At 33.7% G+C, this 17,805-nt stretch overlaps 1 protein-coding gene across 1 annotated transcript in view; it reads left to right on the top strand.

Moving 5' to 3' along the window:
• Positions 1-17,805, top strand: part of fus (epithelial splicing regulatory protein fusilli) — a 123,479-nt gene that overhangs the window by 15,649 nt on the left and 90,025 nt on the right. The window contains exon 2 of the mRNA XM_090392436.1: positions 17,545-17,688. Coding sequence (XP_090248562.1) covers positions 17,545-17,688 — 144 coding nt within the window. The remainder of the gene's footprint in view (positions 1-17,544; positions 17,689-17,805) is intronic.

A 17,805-nucleotide genomic window follows, 5' to 3' on the forward strand; every position in this document is an offset into this window, starting at 1 on the left:
ATTATGACTCATTATTGTGATTCATCTTTTGAATGTAGTTGATGTTCTCTCTGCCTGACGAAATCCACGTAACGTTGGATTTGATATGTTCGCGTTTTTAAATAAAATTCTAATTCATTTTTTTTGCTACATGTGTAAGCCGTAAAGTTAATTTATAAAGACATTTATACAGTTTGACTATTTTTGATTTCACACTATGTATGATTTATGATAACGTTCGGTTGATTCGATCAGTTTTATTCTGAACAAATGATACTGATGTTTTTATTTCGGAAGTTACGAAACATATTTTATGTTTATTTTTTAAGACATTCGCAAACATCCACGTCACACTGGATTTGAACCTGTAACCTGTTGATTCGCTGAGCGGAAACTATCTACTCAGCTAGTGAGGCCAACACTATTTCTGTTTACAGATTAATCATGAAAAATAATAATCTATTGATAAAATTAATTTCAGAATTTGAATCTAATGAATATTGAAAGTCATAAGTGGAAGCCAATTTTAGAAGCCAAGTGTTGGCGTATATAATAGCTTGAAAATAATTAATTCTTTATTGACCTAGATGGATAGCAACGTCTACCAGTGCGATAACTTGCTCCGGGCTGCTTCCTGTCACTTGACTTACTTCACTAACTTAGCCTGTCTACCGCATAATTTTATCGATCTAATCCTCATCGAATGCTCGTGTAGACGTTCGAAGCTATAAGGACTTTAATGAAACCATGTTTGTTCAATGTATACAGTGTTCACCCTACCCTATTATTTTAGTTGATAGGAAATAACTGAAACTTTTTTTTTTTTTTACTCTTCTGTGCTAGTAAAATTGTAATCTAAGCAATTAGATATCGAAAAAACATCTCAGTGTTTCAAGTTTCCGTATATTAATGAAGGTATTGTCTCAGCAAGGTTGCTTTGTTAATACTTAGACAATTTTGCTTGTTTGATATCGATAAAAAAAAGCAGGGAGGAGTTTTTAAGCGAAATGAAAATCAGTTAATTTTATCAAGCAGTTTTCTAGATACTGGATGCATAACGTTGGGAATACATACTCTTTGAAACATGATAAATAAATCGCGCGCCAGGACAGTTATTAGGGGGGGGGGAACCGATTTGATACCTGCTATTTAAAAACATTACTGGGTGCTTTTTTTATACAACTTTATTTATTTTATTATTATTATTTTAATTTTTTTTTTTTTTTTTTTTTTTTTTTTGCGCCCTTAGTAGCTAGTAGCATTATACGTCGAACAACGATAGACACCACGCACATTTTAAATCTAATTTGATTTGAGACTCATTTATCTCTATAATTGCTATGCAATATCTAAAAATGTAGTTTTGGAATTACGTTAATAGATTACAGGATGAATAATTGCACTCATGTCACGGCATTGTCCAAATGTTTTCTAGTTACCCACTCAGATACAGTTTTAAATAAATAATAGGTATAAACCCATTATTCTTTATGAATGAAATCAGAATAATACGAATGATTTAACTAAGAGAACATCAAAATTGAATGGTCTTATCTTCATATTTCAAAAGGTAACCGGAGTACAATATTGTGTTTCCCAAATAACCCACCATGCTTATAAAAACTATATATATTGTCTGATACTAGAAACAGTTAACTCTGCAGGAAGCCCATCATATGTCAACCATTATTGCTTTTCGTTCTTGTCTCGAGTTACTTGCATGACAGGTATACGATCTCTATGAAGAAGATATGTCTTCGAGTAGACTGTGATGAATAAATTTTGTTACTTATATAAACTCTGTCAATTATGAAATTTTAGTTTGTCAATCTCACTGTTTGCATTATAAATAGGATGTTTCTGAAGGTTACGTACAGTGCATCTAAATCGGTGATTCCAAAACTGGTTTGTCAATCCTTTTAAGGGATTTAAAATACTTCAGGGGTTTACGTGAGGAAATTTTACTACCTACAGATGTTAACTTTTTTTGACCGGTAGTTTTTATTTTACCTGAAACAAATTTATAAAAGCAGAAGATATGTTATTCTTTTGGTTTTAATAAGCTTTCGTGGTTTTGATCTTATTCTTACAAGATACATTTAGAATCAAAAGTCGCTAAAGTTAAAACAAAAGTTCTTAGAGTAATAAATTTTAGTAAACGCTATTCTAAATTATAGCACGAATGCCCTTTGGAAAGAGCTGACTTCGAATCTTGTCTAGAAAGCGAAGAATCTGGTGAAACAAACAAACGAACTGGTCAGAAGAACCATAAAAAACGACAAAACAATACTAATGATGATGCTGACTGGGCATGAAAATGTTTGCAGTAGAAGTACAGAGTAAACGAATTTTTTATGTTACTGTTACTTAAACACACACACACACACACACACACACACACACACACACACACACACACACACACACACACACACACACACACACACACACACACACACACACACACACACACAATGATAAAAAAATAATAATGATAAAAAAAATTCATGATAATTTACAAAATTTAGTCCTCGTAGTAGCGATGCTTTTTTTGTAGAAAGATGACTTGGGTTTCTCGGTTTTTCAATCAAAATCGAGTCGATCTCATAACAGAGGTAGCGGTTTCTTTTCTCCTCCCTTCTGATTAATAAACAGAAGACTCGAGAACATCAGCCTGATACTGACTGACGAAGCAGATTATGAAGATGAGATTAACTTTTCTATCGACACAAAATTAGTTTTATAAGAAGCTACCAGGCCTTAACAGGTCGATCATTCAGCTTAAATACAGAAAGGAAGATATAGATGAGATCAGATAAGAATTCATAAAAAAAAAAACGAATTACTTATTTAGTGGACCTTTTTTAGATCTTCTTGCTTCAGATCTTGAGGTCAAATTATTCCTTTCGACTTTTCTTTATTTTGTCCATGTTTCTTCATAATCAAAATTATTATTATTATTATTATTATTATCTGAGACTTCTAGGGAGTCAAGGACTCATCGAGGGAGGCTGTAAATTACCCAACCCAGCTATCATACCGACTCTTGAATTCATTCACACCAGATGCACTCACCACCCGTAAGGGCAAATTATTCCACTCACTCACTGCTCTCTGGGAGAAAAACCTAGCTCTTAACCCTTTCTTAACTGAGAACAACCTTAACTTCCATGGATGCGCCGTGTTCTCTCCCCGCCTTCCATATAACGAAAAATTTCATCAGTTGAAATGCTATAACACCCATTTAAAAGTTTATAGACCTCTATCATATCACCCCTCTTTCTCCTGTTAACCAGAGTCTGTAATTCACATACTCGCAATCTGTCCTCATAATCTAAATCCCATAATCCGGATATAATCTTTGTAACTCTTCTTTGCACCCTTTCCACAGCTTCTTTATCCCGTTTTGAACCCGGGAGACCAAATCTGCGCATAGTAATCCAAGTGTGGTCTTATCAAAGCCTTATAAAGATGCAAAATTACTACCTTATTCTTACATGTCAAGGTTCGCTTCAACGTAGCAGTTATCCTCTGAGTTGTATTTGCAACTTTTGCTATGTGACCTTTGAACTTTAAATTCTTATCCATCAATACACCAAGATCCCTTGCCTCTTCAGTTTCTTGTAGCATAACCCCGCTAATATAATATGCCGCTGGAACTCTAATCAAAGTGCATAACTTTACACTTACTAACATTAAACTGACAGCCATTTTCGTTAGCCCAGCAGATTATATTGGTATATAAATTTTTTAATCGTTTTTGAAGTGTTTTTCTTACATCCTCCACTTTCATATGTCATTTTTTTTTCTTTCTAAATAAAGAAAAAGATGTGCGCTACAGTTTACCTTACTTTTTTTTCCTTTTTAATTTAATGAAGTGTGTCATTCCTCATACGACGACACCTCACTGAGAGTTGGACACTTCCAAGTGCCGCCCCATTTTCAATATTGTACAAAAGTACGAGTGTCCTTGCGTTTATACCTTGCCGTACCACGTGATTTCTTCCCGTTAAGCTGTACATCCAAAAAAAAAAAAAAAAAAAAAAAATGCATTCACAGAATAGTGTATATCTTACAATGTCATTAAACGTCTGACTATTTTTGTGTGTTTTCCGAAGGGGAAACCCAAACTTTCGGAAGGGAAAAATCTGCTACTTCCTTGTGAGACTGGATAACTGATATTAAGTTGAAAACCTTCAGAAATGTTGCTTGCTTCCTATACAGGATTTGAATCACATTCTTTCCAAACTAAAAGGAATCATGTATCGCATTATGAAGGCAGTTTATTTGGTGATTCTGTTTTTAGTAATATTTTAAATTCAAGTGTATAGTTAATTTTTTCGGAAGAATTTATTTTCTGTTTTCTATTTTTAGAAATATACTTTCATAATTAATAGAATTAGAAAACTCACGATAAATATTTTTATTCTTCCAATTTTAAGTAAATTTTGATATGATGCAAATATAAACTGTTTTCTAATAAATAAATAGTTTGATACGGAAATACATTCTTCTAATGACGGAAGATTTACACAATATTTATCTTTTATTTTCTCCCCATTTCGAAAAATTATTTTACGTACACTGAGCGGCCAGTTTATTATTTAAGTCTCCATCATTCATGGAATCCACCCTTACGTCATTTAATAGTCACTTGGCTGTTCCATACTATTATAAAACAGGCCGGCACGGATAGCATATAAGCAATTCAACGTGATAACGGGCCAATAGCGCGAACCTAAGTGACTTGACTTTGAGGGGCAGTATAATAGTCGGCGCCAGACGTGCCGGTACAAGCATCAGGAAAAGTACTGTCCTGAAGGGAAGTTCACGCACAACGGTGTCAGCAGATTTCCTAGAATTATCTCTCCACCAGAAAACACCCATTCTAATAAGCCTATGGATGAAGACAAGGGTGAAGTGAAAGCCCGACGGAAGCTAATAAAAACTTGCAATCATTCCAGTGGCGGCGGAATAGTGACAGCATATCAAAACGAACAACGCTTAGGACCCTGTGATGGTTGAAGTATCACAGCAGACAACCTCAGTGAATTCTACTTTTGCCAGCTAAAGGAATCATTACAGATATACTTGAAAGAATAGTGTCACCAGAACATATGAAAAATATACAAAAAAAAAAAAAAATCGTGATATGACTAATCCTAATTTTAGTTATTCAAAGCAGATGGCACTACAAGTAGTGTGCAACAGTACCTCGAATTGATGGACTCAATTCACTGTGGTAGGCGGCAATGGCAATGGCAACGTCTAGATTAGTAATGGTTTGGGAAGAATATTGATATACGATGAAGATAGGATGATATTGGTGAAATGCTAATTGTTGCAGCTTAGTTAAACATTCTAGCCGCTTAGGGCATCACAAGCATATCTTCCCAGATCAGCAGAATACTGTACTCTGTTAACAAGATATGTCATTCGAGAATGATTCAGGCCCATGACGTTGACTTGACCATACTTCATTGATTGAACGGGTCTCGTACTCGATGTGAATTGTATGAAAATCGTTCGCTTATAGTGATAGTTTCAGAGCGATCTATGCTGATATCGATAACAATTCATTACAACAAGAAATTTTACCAAAATATGGTAGAGATACACATCTTTGTTAAGGGAGAAAATATTTGATCTCTTGAATCCTTCCGTGAATATACTATACAATAGTGATATATGGTGCCAACGACCTCTGGTTGTAAATGCTCGGGTTCGAATCCAGTCTAGGACTAAAAGCATTTATAAGAGATATTCAACTGAAAATGCGTTAGACAATCTCATATGAAGGTAGAAGAGTTCTTTTCTACCAGAAATTTATTTATTTTTCTTCTGAAAATATAAAAACTAGCCAGAGGGATATATGTATTCTTTGCACGATAATAATTGATTATCGAAGAAGTGAATTTTCAAACCTTCTCCATTCTTTTCCGTATTTCGCTTCCTTCATATATTCTATCATACCCTCTCTCTCTCTCTCTCTTTCCTTCTTGGACGCTTTCTCTTGCACTTTTTCTGATTTTGTTTCATATCAAACAAACATTTGTTTATGTCAACTGCAAAACGAGAGGTTACAGGACTAATAATGGTATATCAGTACCTTGTATGAGCAAGTAGTTAAGGAGAAAGAGGTAATCTGTTGATGTATTTCAAGAACAGGTGGAGGTTGTAGTTCTTCGGGGAAAAAAGTGGTAAGAAAACTGTTCCAAAAAACAGAGATAGACGAAATGAAAGAGGAGGAAGAGAAATTGGGTCTGTGAATTTAAACATAATCCAAGGAAAATTTTAAATTTTCCTTGGATTGTATGGATAATGATCCACAGCTGCTTGTATTTTTAAAGGCTTAACTGAAAAGAAGGAATGATGGTGGCCATTTCGGCAAAACATTGTCATGAAAATCTCTTTAGAAACTTTAGAATGTGATCGAGTGGTTCTATAGTTCACATATTAGCTGGATTGCCCTGATTCGGTTAGTGCTCTACATTCTGGCTTTTACTGCAACAAGTATCCTTATTTCGAAAATGAGTTTTCTTTTTTTGTAACTTCCTTTGTCACTTCTGCACGTTCGTTTCCATCTTTTCCTAAAGTATTCGATATTTCCCCTCCATATAATAAAGTCGGAATTATAATTTTTTTTTAAATTATAATTTTTCTTTTTGGATTCATGGTGACTTTATCACACATAACCCTAGACAATGAATTCCATTTTTGCTTTTCTTTATTTTCTGGATGGAATTCAAATCAACCGGCTATGGGCCCGAATCTCACTACGGCATGAATTCTTGTGAATATCTTTAAGTGGTAAATGAATTTCATCGCCAAGTGCAAGCGGACTTAGACCGGAACTGATTTTGCAAAAGTTTGCTCTTCGGAGCACGTCTTCTAGATTATCTAAATTAGCTATACTCGTCTAACCTTTTGAGAAGAATTGACAAAAATGTTAGTTTCTAACTTCTACTTCTTTTACTTCCTTCTGGCTCTCCATTGCCTCAGTATTTTCTACATTGATTGTTAACTCTTTCACATCCAGTTTGGTTTGAGGAGCGGGTAGCATATGTTAAAAATGTAAATTCCGTTATGGTGATAACTATTTAGATATTTTTGAATGTATGTAAATATGTAAATGATTCTTATTGAAAGCCTGAATTGGCTTACAAAAAGACTGTGTTTTTGATCTATAGGGCAGGATTTCCAGATTATGTAACTTTTAGTCTGCCCTGGTGCTAACGTGCTATGATTTCAAAATTTTCATGCGTGGAAAAAAATATAGATTTTTTTTTTTTGCCACTCCATAATTTTCATATGTAACAATCTTATTCAATGTAGAAAAAAAAAACACGCTCATATCCCAATATGTCTCTTCCCTTTTTTTTTTAAAATTCAATGTAGTGTTTTTTAAAGAGAAATGGGATCAGAGTTAACTCTTGATGTAATTCTATCTTAATAGCAAAGTATTCTGTTAATACACATGTTTGTATTTTCCGTTTGGAATTTCCTACATTGCTTGAATCATATCTATTATTTTCTTTGTTATTTCTTTTTACTACAACCTTTTCTTGAATTGTAGGTTTTCTCTGTCATATGTGTCATAGTTACGGAATACCATATTCCTTGGCACTCTGTAATAAACCTCTTCGAGATCTAGAAATGCATTATAACTCTATTTTCCGCGACTTGAACCGAACTTTTGTGAAATTTCCTCAGCATGCATGTTACTTCAATTTTACGTTTCATAAATCAAAAACTCTATTTTTCCTGATACTCATGATGCCAATCTTTACTTTATAGTCCTTTCACAATTTTTTCAATAAATATTTCGTTAACTTGATTCCACTGTAGTTATAACATTCCAGTACGTTCCTTTTTTGTTAATAAATTGGTACAATAAGACTCTTTCACTGACTCCTTGTATTTCTGGTATTTATGGTATGTCTCTCTCTCCTTCAATATCACATTCGTTTTGTTATCAGTTCTACCCCCCACCCCATTCCACCATGGATTTTTATCACCTCAATATCTCACAACTTCAAGTGATTAGATTTGCTTGCTGTTTTCTCTGCCGCTTTCACTTCATGTTCCATGATTTTTGGCACATTTAAGTGTTCACTTTTATTTTAATGTATTCTTAAAGTATTTCTCTTGTTGGTAAACGAGTGGAGTATATAGAGTTGGAGGGAAGGAGGAAAAGAGGCAGGCCCAAGCTCAGGTGGAGGGATAAGATGACAGAGGATCTTAGGGAGAAAGGATGGAGTCCGAAGGATGCTCTGGACCGGGGAACTTGGAAGAGGAAGGTTAAAGATTGGTGCGCCGACCCCGTTTAACATGGGATAAGGCAGAGTGAAAGAAGAAGAAAAATAAGATTCTTAAGGTATTTCTCGTCTATTAGGATGCTGCCATTTTTATCATTATTTACCATTATACGGCGGAAAAGGTCAACCTGGTTGGTCGAGTGGTTAGCGTTTCCGCTTTCCAGCCAAGAGGCTGCTGATTCAAATCTTTCCAGGGGCATGGATATATGTGATTGTCCTACTAACTCTCTCTGGAAAGGGCATCTGCGACCCTACCACTTTTCCTAGACGAAGGCTTTACTCCCATGACCCAGTGAGGTACGGCAGTGATCATACAGATTCAAAATGACGTCACATGTGAATGACTAACTAATTGCCGAAAACTTTCCCAAACAGATCCGTTTCCTTCTTGTTCAAATTACCACAAATCATTTCAAGCAGTCTTCGTTTATCTCACTTACTTGCTTCCCATTTTGCTGCTTTCTTATATTCTTATATGTTTCTTTATATCATATTTTTCATCTAGTCCTTCAGTACTGCTGCTTCTCTTTACTGCTTCCTGTGTGCTTATTCCTTCTATCAAATTTCTGTCTTTTCGTTCTCTTCTTCTCTACTCAGTCTTCCTCTTTTCATCTTCCCCAGCTTCACTTTTCTCTACTTAAATGTTTTTTTTTTTTTTCATTTTATTTCCGATTATTTTTATTATACATTTTATTCCATTCGCGTTTCTTTATCAGGAGTAATTTGACTCACCCTTTAAGAATTTCTGTATACGCCCATGTTTGCAATCTTATGGTTGTAGAGTTACAAGCTACTTTATCATGTTGAATTAGTGACTCCACCATATTATATTCTATAAGATGAATGGTCAGTCATGACATGAAAATTTTACCCTACACATAATATGCTCTGAGTACTGGCTGACCTACTCATTTACAGAAAAGTCACCTTTTCGATGTACAACATTAGTTCGACCAAGAAGAAGTGGTTGTGAGCCTCGTGAAACGAAAGACCTTGACCCATTTTTCGGGACAGGTGCATCCTGAAACAGTTTTTTACACAGTATTTAATAAGTTAAAATACTAATTATTAATTATCATCAGGGCGTCGGATAATGAAATTTCGGTTACTATTAGCCCTTCATTAAGTTCAAAGTGCTTAAAATAAAAATCGAGAGACGGTGATATTAAGGTTTCTTCAAATCCATACTCAACATATGATGCTTTCAATGTGGAGTAGGAATTAAGAAACACTTTTATATTAAGCACTTTTGATGCAGTTCCAGTTGTACAAACTGTTGGTTCTCACGGTGTTTTCATTTCGTAAGCTGCTAAACATGTGAATAATACGTATATGCAAAATGTTATGTGAATAGAAAAATTGTAATTTATTTCTGAAAATGTTAACTTCTGAATAGGAAGAAAAACTTTATATTTTTAATGACAATTGAAATGCTATGATAAGAACTAATTTTGTGTCTTAGGAAATAAGCTTTATTTATCTCTTGAGCTATTCTTTTTCAGTAATTATAATAATTGAAAGTTGATCTATGTCACTATATTGGTTGTAATTATATAAGATCAGTATAATGTAGTTAGAGCCTCTGTAGCTCAGTCGGTATAGAACGGAGGTCTTTGTTTGGAAAGATCTGGGTTCAAATCTCGTAGAGAATGCTAATAACTTTTACCAGAGCTTTTCAAATGAAGATGAGTTAGCCAGTTTCATACGAATGGGATGGGGTTTTTCTTCTAGGAAACTCGATTTTCATCTCGCCAAGTCCCGTTAACAGACATATCTTATTATTATTCCTTCCCTCCTCTTTTGCCTTGCAGTGTCGAGGGTTTTTCTACATTTAATCTCTACCGTATCGAGGATAAGGTGGTTAGCCCTATGCCTCCCGATGTGTCTTATGTCTGTAGATGCGTATGTTTACGCGTCGGTTTGCCTGTTCTGGTCGGATGAGAAAACCCCCCCTAACCTCCGTATGAGACCGGCTAACTCACCTTTAGTCGAAAGAGACCAGATAAAGGTTCGTCACGTCACTGACGGGAATGAAACCCAGGTCTTTCCGACCAAAGGGCTTCGTCTATACTGACTGAAGTACGGAGACTCAACACACACACACACACACACACACACACACACACACACACACACACACACACACACACACACACACACACACACACACACACACACACACACACACACACACACACAATCTACAGACAGACTTATCTAGATTACTTAAACTAATAATACTTATCCTTAGAGAGATGCAGTAGAGGAATGGAAAGCTAGCTGCATTAAATTTCCTAAAACTACTAATTAACGGGACCCAACTCTCTTAAGGACGAATGAGAATTGGATGATTGTATGAACTATAGTTAATTGCTTTTGTGTTCGGCGGCAGATTTGTCTGTTTCTCAAGAGAGAGAGAGAGAGAGAGAGAGAGAAACTGTCAACTCCATATGAGACGGCTAATATCGTGAGTTGAAAAACTTCCATAAAGATTCCTTGCATCCTAGAAAGAATCCGCACAGAGGTTTTTCCCGGAATCGGAAATGTCGCGTGGTCCTCCTGGCTGCTTTACAAAATCATTAAATTGGAACAATCAGTAATTTCTAATACAAAATCTGAAGAAAGAAAGAAAGAAACAATTAAACAATGCTATTGATTTAAAACTATACCAAATTAATCAAAACGTATTTGTTGATAGATATGTATGAAAAACTAATCGTTCAACAGTATGAAAAAAAAAAACTTTAGAAGAAAACACACACACACACACACACATATATATATATATATATATATATATATATATATATAATATAATATATTATATTCGTGATCATGGTTACTTTATTTCCTATGTAATTATTTTAGTTTGTTAATTTGATGAGAGTTTTTAGTCATTTTTCGATATTTTGTCGCCTTGAGCTGCAGTCCAATCAGCCTATTAAACTTGTTCCCGTTTATGGGTAAACGCACTTGAATGTAATCAGTAACTGATATCTACTGTTAACAGAAGTTTAATTGCTTTTAGTTTTTTTTTTTCTCGGTATATTTATCGGTTATTAACAGCAATATATCAAAAGCAATTTTGCTTAAGGATTGTGTATATAGGTATAATATATTCAAAACAACAACAAAAAAGTGCATTTAAATTTTCTTGCTTCTCTTCTCTTTTATGTCATTTATTACTTCTTTGTTTGGAAAAACTCAATGGGAAGCTATTATTTGTTTATTTTTTTTTTGGACAATACTTACTACGAAAGGCTGTATAATGTATGATAAACCATATTAGTATCATGAGTAGGTTAAGTAGGATAGATAATCTGTGAAAGAAACAGAACATGGTCTTCCTACACTTGTGAAATCATCTTCTACCTAGAGACATTCACAATATTCATGCTGCAATGGACTTTGAAACCATAGCTCGCTGCTTGGAAAAGCAGAAACACCACTCACTTAACCAGTTACGCCAAAGTTTATACAAAAAAAATTGCTAAATAAAATAAAAACACATAAATTAACAAAATAAGTGTTTTTATTATTTTATTGTTACATATTATTTAATTATTAAAATATTAAATGAGCCGGTTTTTGGACTCAGATTAATATTTTTAATTTAATTTAATTTATTTCGAAAGTTTAACTATAGGTTAAACTTTTATGTGTAGAGTGCGCTTCCTTCAACTCTTTTCTGATTAACTCTGATTTGATATCGGAATGGTGTTTATGTCTAATATCGTCTGCTAAAGCTTAATGCTTATTTTAAATGTTATATGTATTTATTTTTTCTTTTTTTCTTGGTGCTCTAATTTATGACCTTAGCTAATTGCTGTAAGTTAGATTTTAATTTCTATTTATACCTGAGCTATTCATATAGGTAAAATATTGAAAATCGGTGAATAAAAATATAAATAAAATATTAGTGAAGAAATAAAAATTAATTAATAAATAAAATTAGTGAATGAATTGTTGTTATTTTTTTAAATTTAATTATTCTTATTTAATATAAAGAAATCACGTAAGGAGGTATGCAGCTTAATCGATTTTTAGACAAATATTAATCCATATTAATCAGTTAGCAAATTTATTATTATTATTATTATTATTATTATTATTATTATTATTATTATTATTATTATTATTATTATTATTATCATCTGCAAGCATCTACAGGGAGTCAGGGTCTCATCGAGGGAAGAACCTGGAAGGTGTAATTCCATGGCACCTATTACTATTATATCTATTCTTTAAAATATTCATCGATGATCTATTCACAGCGTCTACTGGTTTGGCAGCTTATTTCATCCACTCACTACACGCGCCATGAAAAGAAAATGAATCTCACATTCTTCCTCACTACGCTTTACTCAGCTTCCGAGAATGACCCTAGTTTATCTCCAACCTTCATGAGTTGTAAAATTTCTCTTGCATTTATACTGTAAGAACACCTTACCAGTTTGTATGTTTCTATCATATCTTTTCTCCTCTCCTATTTCTCAAGCTATGAAGACCACCCTTCTTCAGTTTATCTTTATATGTAATGTTCCGCAAGCCTGATATGATGTTGTTAGCTGGTGCTGAAACTTTCAGACTGTTTCCTTTGTGAATATTTTGAATTTACTAGTGTGCTTGATGTGTCCTGGTGCGTGATCATAACGAAAATAGGAAATATTTCCATGGTGATGCTGACAGAGTGAAGAGAGTGCAAAAAAAGGGTGTTAATGATGATTATTGGAATTGCAGAATAACAGATTATGAAGACAGATTGAGAATTTGTGGACTGAAGACACCAGCAAATAGGAGAAAGACGGATGATATGATTGAGACTTGAAACTTCTGAAAGAGTCATACAGGATACTAGTAGATGGAATTTTTCATTTTATGGAAGGTAGGAGAGGACGAGAGGGGGTTCCTCTCGATGAGTCCATGACTCCTTAGAGGTCTCTCTTAATAATAATGATAATAATAAGTCCCTTCCTCGGCCAATCTCTTTTTTTTTTCCTGAGAGAGAACAGCGATGCTTGCGACATTATTTTAAGGTTCATTTCTTCCCCCCCCCCCCCCATTTTATTTCTTATGGAAATGCTAGTGGTTTATGAACAGAAACCCTTACATTTCTGTTTGAAAAACGACCTAACATCGATCAAGAAGTCCCTAGAAAACTTCTTCATCGCTTCTCACAAATTCGAACACATAGCTACGAAGGGACTTTTGTCCTAACTATAGTGCATATTCATATCAGATTCATGTCGTTTCTGTGATCAAATAAAACAATAATTGATTTTATCACAGTTAGCAGAAATTGGCTTACTCCTAGATGGAAATCTTCTTCTAGGGCAAAAGTAGAGGTGCAAAGACACAAGAAGTGCACCTCTACTTTTTTTAATATATATATATATAAACCTTACAAAAAGTTACTTAATAGAAGATCTTTTTTGTTTTTCTGAAACAGAAAAGAAAATTTTTTCTTTTTAGTTTCTATTAAATAACTTTTATTTAACAGTAGTATTTCTATTAAATAACTTTTATTTAACAGTAGTATTTCTATTAAATAACTTTTATTTAATAGAAATACTACTGTGACGAACACACAGTAGTATTTCTATACTTACAGCATCGTATTTCATGATGAGTTTCTTGAAGAATTCTAACCTTTCATTTTATGAGGAAAGTCATCACGCTTTATTCATAACCTATACTAATTCGAAAAGCAAGCATGTTGACCAGTACACTAAATATGATACTCATATTCTCTTAAATCTAGGCCTGTTTATCTGCCAGAAGTTCCCACATGAAACACCTTCTTAGGGAGTAACGTGTAGACCTGCTAATTCTACATGTAGCAGATTTCGGTGAACGTATGGTCGCAAACATGGTATGTGCTTTCAGTTAGTGGGCTTGTGATCAGAGTGATTGATCAGTTGTTTTGGTATTTAGTTTACAAAGACCGTCAAATGCCTTATTGACTAACCTAACTGTTCTGGAGAGTAGTTCCAAATGAAGATACCAACACTTGAACCCTCCTCTCCCTCTCTTTCTGTGTGTGTGGGGGGTGACAGTTTAGCTCACCATGCAGAATAATTTACTAACCTTTACGATGATTTAGGGGATATAATAGATAGAAATTTAACAGGACTATATCGAAAGAATTGCTTAGATTGATACAAAAACAAATGATGTCATTATGCATCAGTAATGTTATGTAATATTATGTCGGTATAGATATGTATTTATGTAAATTGCAAGTATTTCTCGGCTTGTTTCGTCGCTAAGCGAAAATCGTTTATAGTTTAAAAGATTAAGAATTTAATTAAATATGTCGATTACGAAATGTTAAACGCAACGAGCAGTTTGTTTTGGAAGGTGACCATGCATGTGTTATTAAGCCCATTTATGGGGGCACTCAATACTACCGTCTGAGATTGACTGACCTACAGTGCAGACTGAAGTACAGATCTAAATAAAGTCCCTTCCATTTTGAGAGGATTCCAACGTAGAAGCATCGATTCTTCAGATTTGCAGAAGCTACAGATAAGGCTTGGAAGTAAAAAATTTAAACGATCTATTAAATAACTTTTATTTAATAGAAATAGAATTTTTAATTTTAATCATGTAGGGGTGTTGATTAATTTTTTTTAAAAAATAAACACGATAACATTATAAAATAATATCACCAAAAAGTGAAAGATGTGTTATATACACATTTTTTCATAACCATATTAACTTTTTTTTTTTCGGTTTGCATCAATAGAGGCAACCGAGACTGTGGATTGTATGAGGGTGCGGACAGACAGACAATACTGAGTAAGTATTTTTAGAAATGTATCTAAAATGTAGCTAGGGTGATTTAATTTCATCAGATGTTTCAAGTACAACTGCTTAAGTAGCTTGGATTCGCTGTGGGTGCGAAAATCACAAAAACAATGCGAAAAATGATTTAACGACTTAATTTTAATTAAAATAAATAATAAATTTAATAATTTTTGTAAAATTTTGCAAAAATTATCACACACACACGTACACACACACACACACACACACACACACACACACACACACACACACACACACACACACACGCACATAAATACCTATATTTTAATTTTAATGAATGGTTTCACATCCGTTCACAAATCTGCAAACAAATCAAGAATGTAAATTTGTGAACGGAATTACAGTAATGTAATAATAAAACTTTATTATTGTTAATATTATCATCATCATCATCAGACCTCCATGGAGTCAAAAGATCTAATCGCCGAAAGTCCCACTGTTTCCTATAAGTATCTTTTTATAATTTATGAATAATCACGCAGGATGCCCTTTCATATTTTGAAGTAAAGCGCAAATAATAAAGCTCTAACAAATAATTTATGAAAGCAAGAAAAAAACTGCAAGAAGGTATATCATTCTTTTTTAAAAGAAAATACTATTTTGAATTAAACAATATACAAGATAAAAGTTTGACAAGAAAAAGTCGAATACTGATTGTATTATTTAACTATGAATACTATTTAATTATTTTATTATACTGCTATTTCGAAACAGTTTAGTGTAATTTCTTCCCTTTATGAAAAATTGCGTTGGCAGTACTTCCTATGTAATTAAGTATAGCACTGGTAATATAATGCGAGAGATTTAAGCAAACACTTTTGCAAAAATAAATTCGCTGACTCTATATGAAGTCTTTCGCGAGGAAAATGTATATAAGAGAGAGAAGTTATATGACTAAAGCTGGAAAATAAAACATGGAAAGAAGCTCATCTCCTTAATGGTTGAACGAATTTTGATGAAATTTGATATTCTGGATCTTTACTAAAATTTTTGTAGTAATCTTGGGTTTGTGTAAATATGACCATATCTAGTAGAAATTTCGTAAGAAATATGTGCAAATGAAAGCACGAAGTGGGTGAATTCCATGAAGTGATGAATGAATGACGTCATTATTGCAGGTCAACGTAACGTCAACCCCAAGACTGAGGCTACGCTACCAGAAAACGAATATATATATATGACTCGATTTTCAAACAGTGATAGCAAGATCTCATTGGTCCATGAAACCTGGTACCTCGCTGTGCTGAACGTACCTGTTAGAAATATCCCTTACTTCTGTTCTACTTTTATATTTAGATACGAAATAGAAATGACTGATCATAGCCTAAAGCTATCAATCGTTACTGACACGAGTTGTTCACGGTAGAAGAAAGTTTGTTATTTGTTAGGTTCCGGAAATGATAATTTAATGGGCACAAGGAAATTAATTGATATTTTTAAAACTTTTCTTTATTATTATTATTATTATTTATTTATTTTCAACGAAAAATTCAAGAGGAAATAGTGTTTGTAAAAAGTTCATTTTAAAAATGCATTCCTTTTTTTTTTTTTTTTTTAAACAAAAGCATTAATCTGAAGATTATTTCGTAATGCTGTCAGTCAATCTCGGATATTCATTTAAAATTATACCAATATAATTAAATGATTTTTTCCTTCTTAACTGCTTCTTCGTACAGTTCCGTGAAGGATGAATCAGCGTACGTGATTTTGATTTAACTCTACGATCAGCAGAGCAGGTTACATGTGAGCATTGTCTCTTTTGCTTGCGTGCGCTTGCGCGCGCGCGCACGCACACACACGAGAGAGAGAGAGAGAGAGAGAGAGAGGGGTGAAGTATTACGGAAATAAAGTAGACAACTTTAAAGAGGAGAGATGAAAGTGCAAATAGGAAGGCAGAAACATGAAAAAGGTGTGTAGTGGGAGGAAGTTCAATATCAAGAACTAAAACAAACGAAAGCAGAGATGGCGTTCTTAATAAACGCTATAAAGAATCAAAATGTAGACTTCGTTACGAGTACAAGCTAGGAATTGTAGGTGGTTATTTATTTGGATTACGAGAATAACTGACGCTGATAGCTTTCCAGCACAAAGTAGCCTTTCAAAAATAGCCTGAATATAGTAATATTCAGGCTATTTATATTTATATTTCGGCTTATTTATAGCGTAATATTTGAACAGTCTTACGAATCAATATTGACTATTATTAAGGCATAAATAGAAAACTTCTGCAGATATATTTATGTATTTATTTTTCGTAAAATTAGTCATATAGAAGTTTTTTTTTAGTATTATATAATTTTATTTTTACTAATAATTTAGCAAAATTACATTATCATTTAGTCTTGCTAATTTTTTTTTTAATCCAGTGGTTGAAAGTTATTGATTTACATATTTCTTTTCTCTCTGTTGTCTTTAGGTGGTAGCGGCTCAACAACATCTGGTGAAACCGCGAAGTGCGGACGTTAATGAAAACCTACTCTCTGAAGTATGCCGTAACGAAGTAGGATTGAACGAGGAACAGATAAAGAACGGACATCCACTAGAGCAAGTTGTGGAACAGGTATGTCTACCACGTGATTAGCATTACTCACGGTTAATGCACAGATAGATCCTGGTAGCGATTATCCTCCTTGTGTGTATGTTGTCTTTACTGGACGTCTATGTCATTCGCAGTGTT

Source organism: Typopeltis vanoorti, chromosome 1 (genome assembly GCF_054136105.1).
Source record: "Typopeltis vanoorti isolate ZY-2024b chromosome 1, IOZ_Tvanoo_1.0, whole genome shotgun sequence".
In the NCBI taxonomy this organism is placed as follows: domain Eukaryota; kingdom Metazoa; phylum Arthropoda; class Arachnida; order Uropygi; family Thelyphonidae; genus Typopeltis; species Typopeltis vanoorti.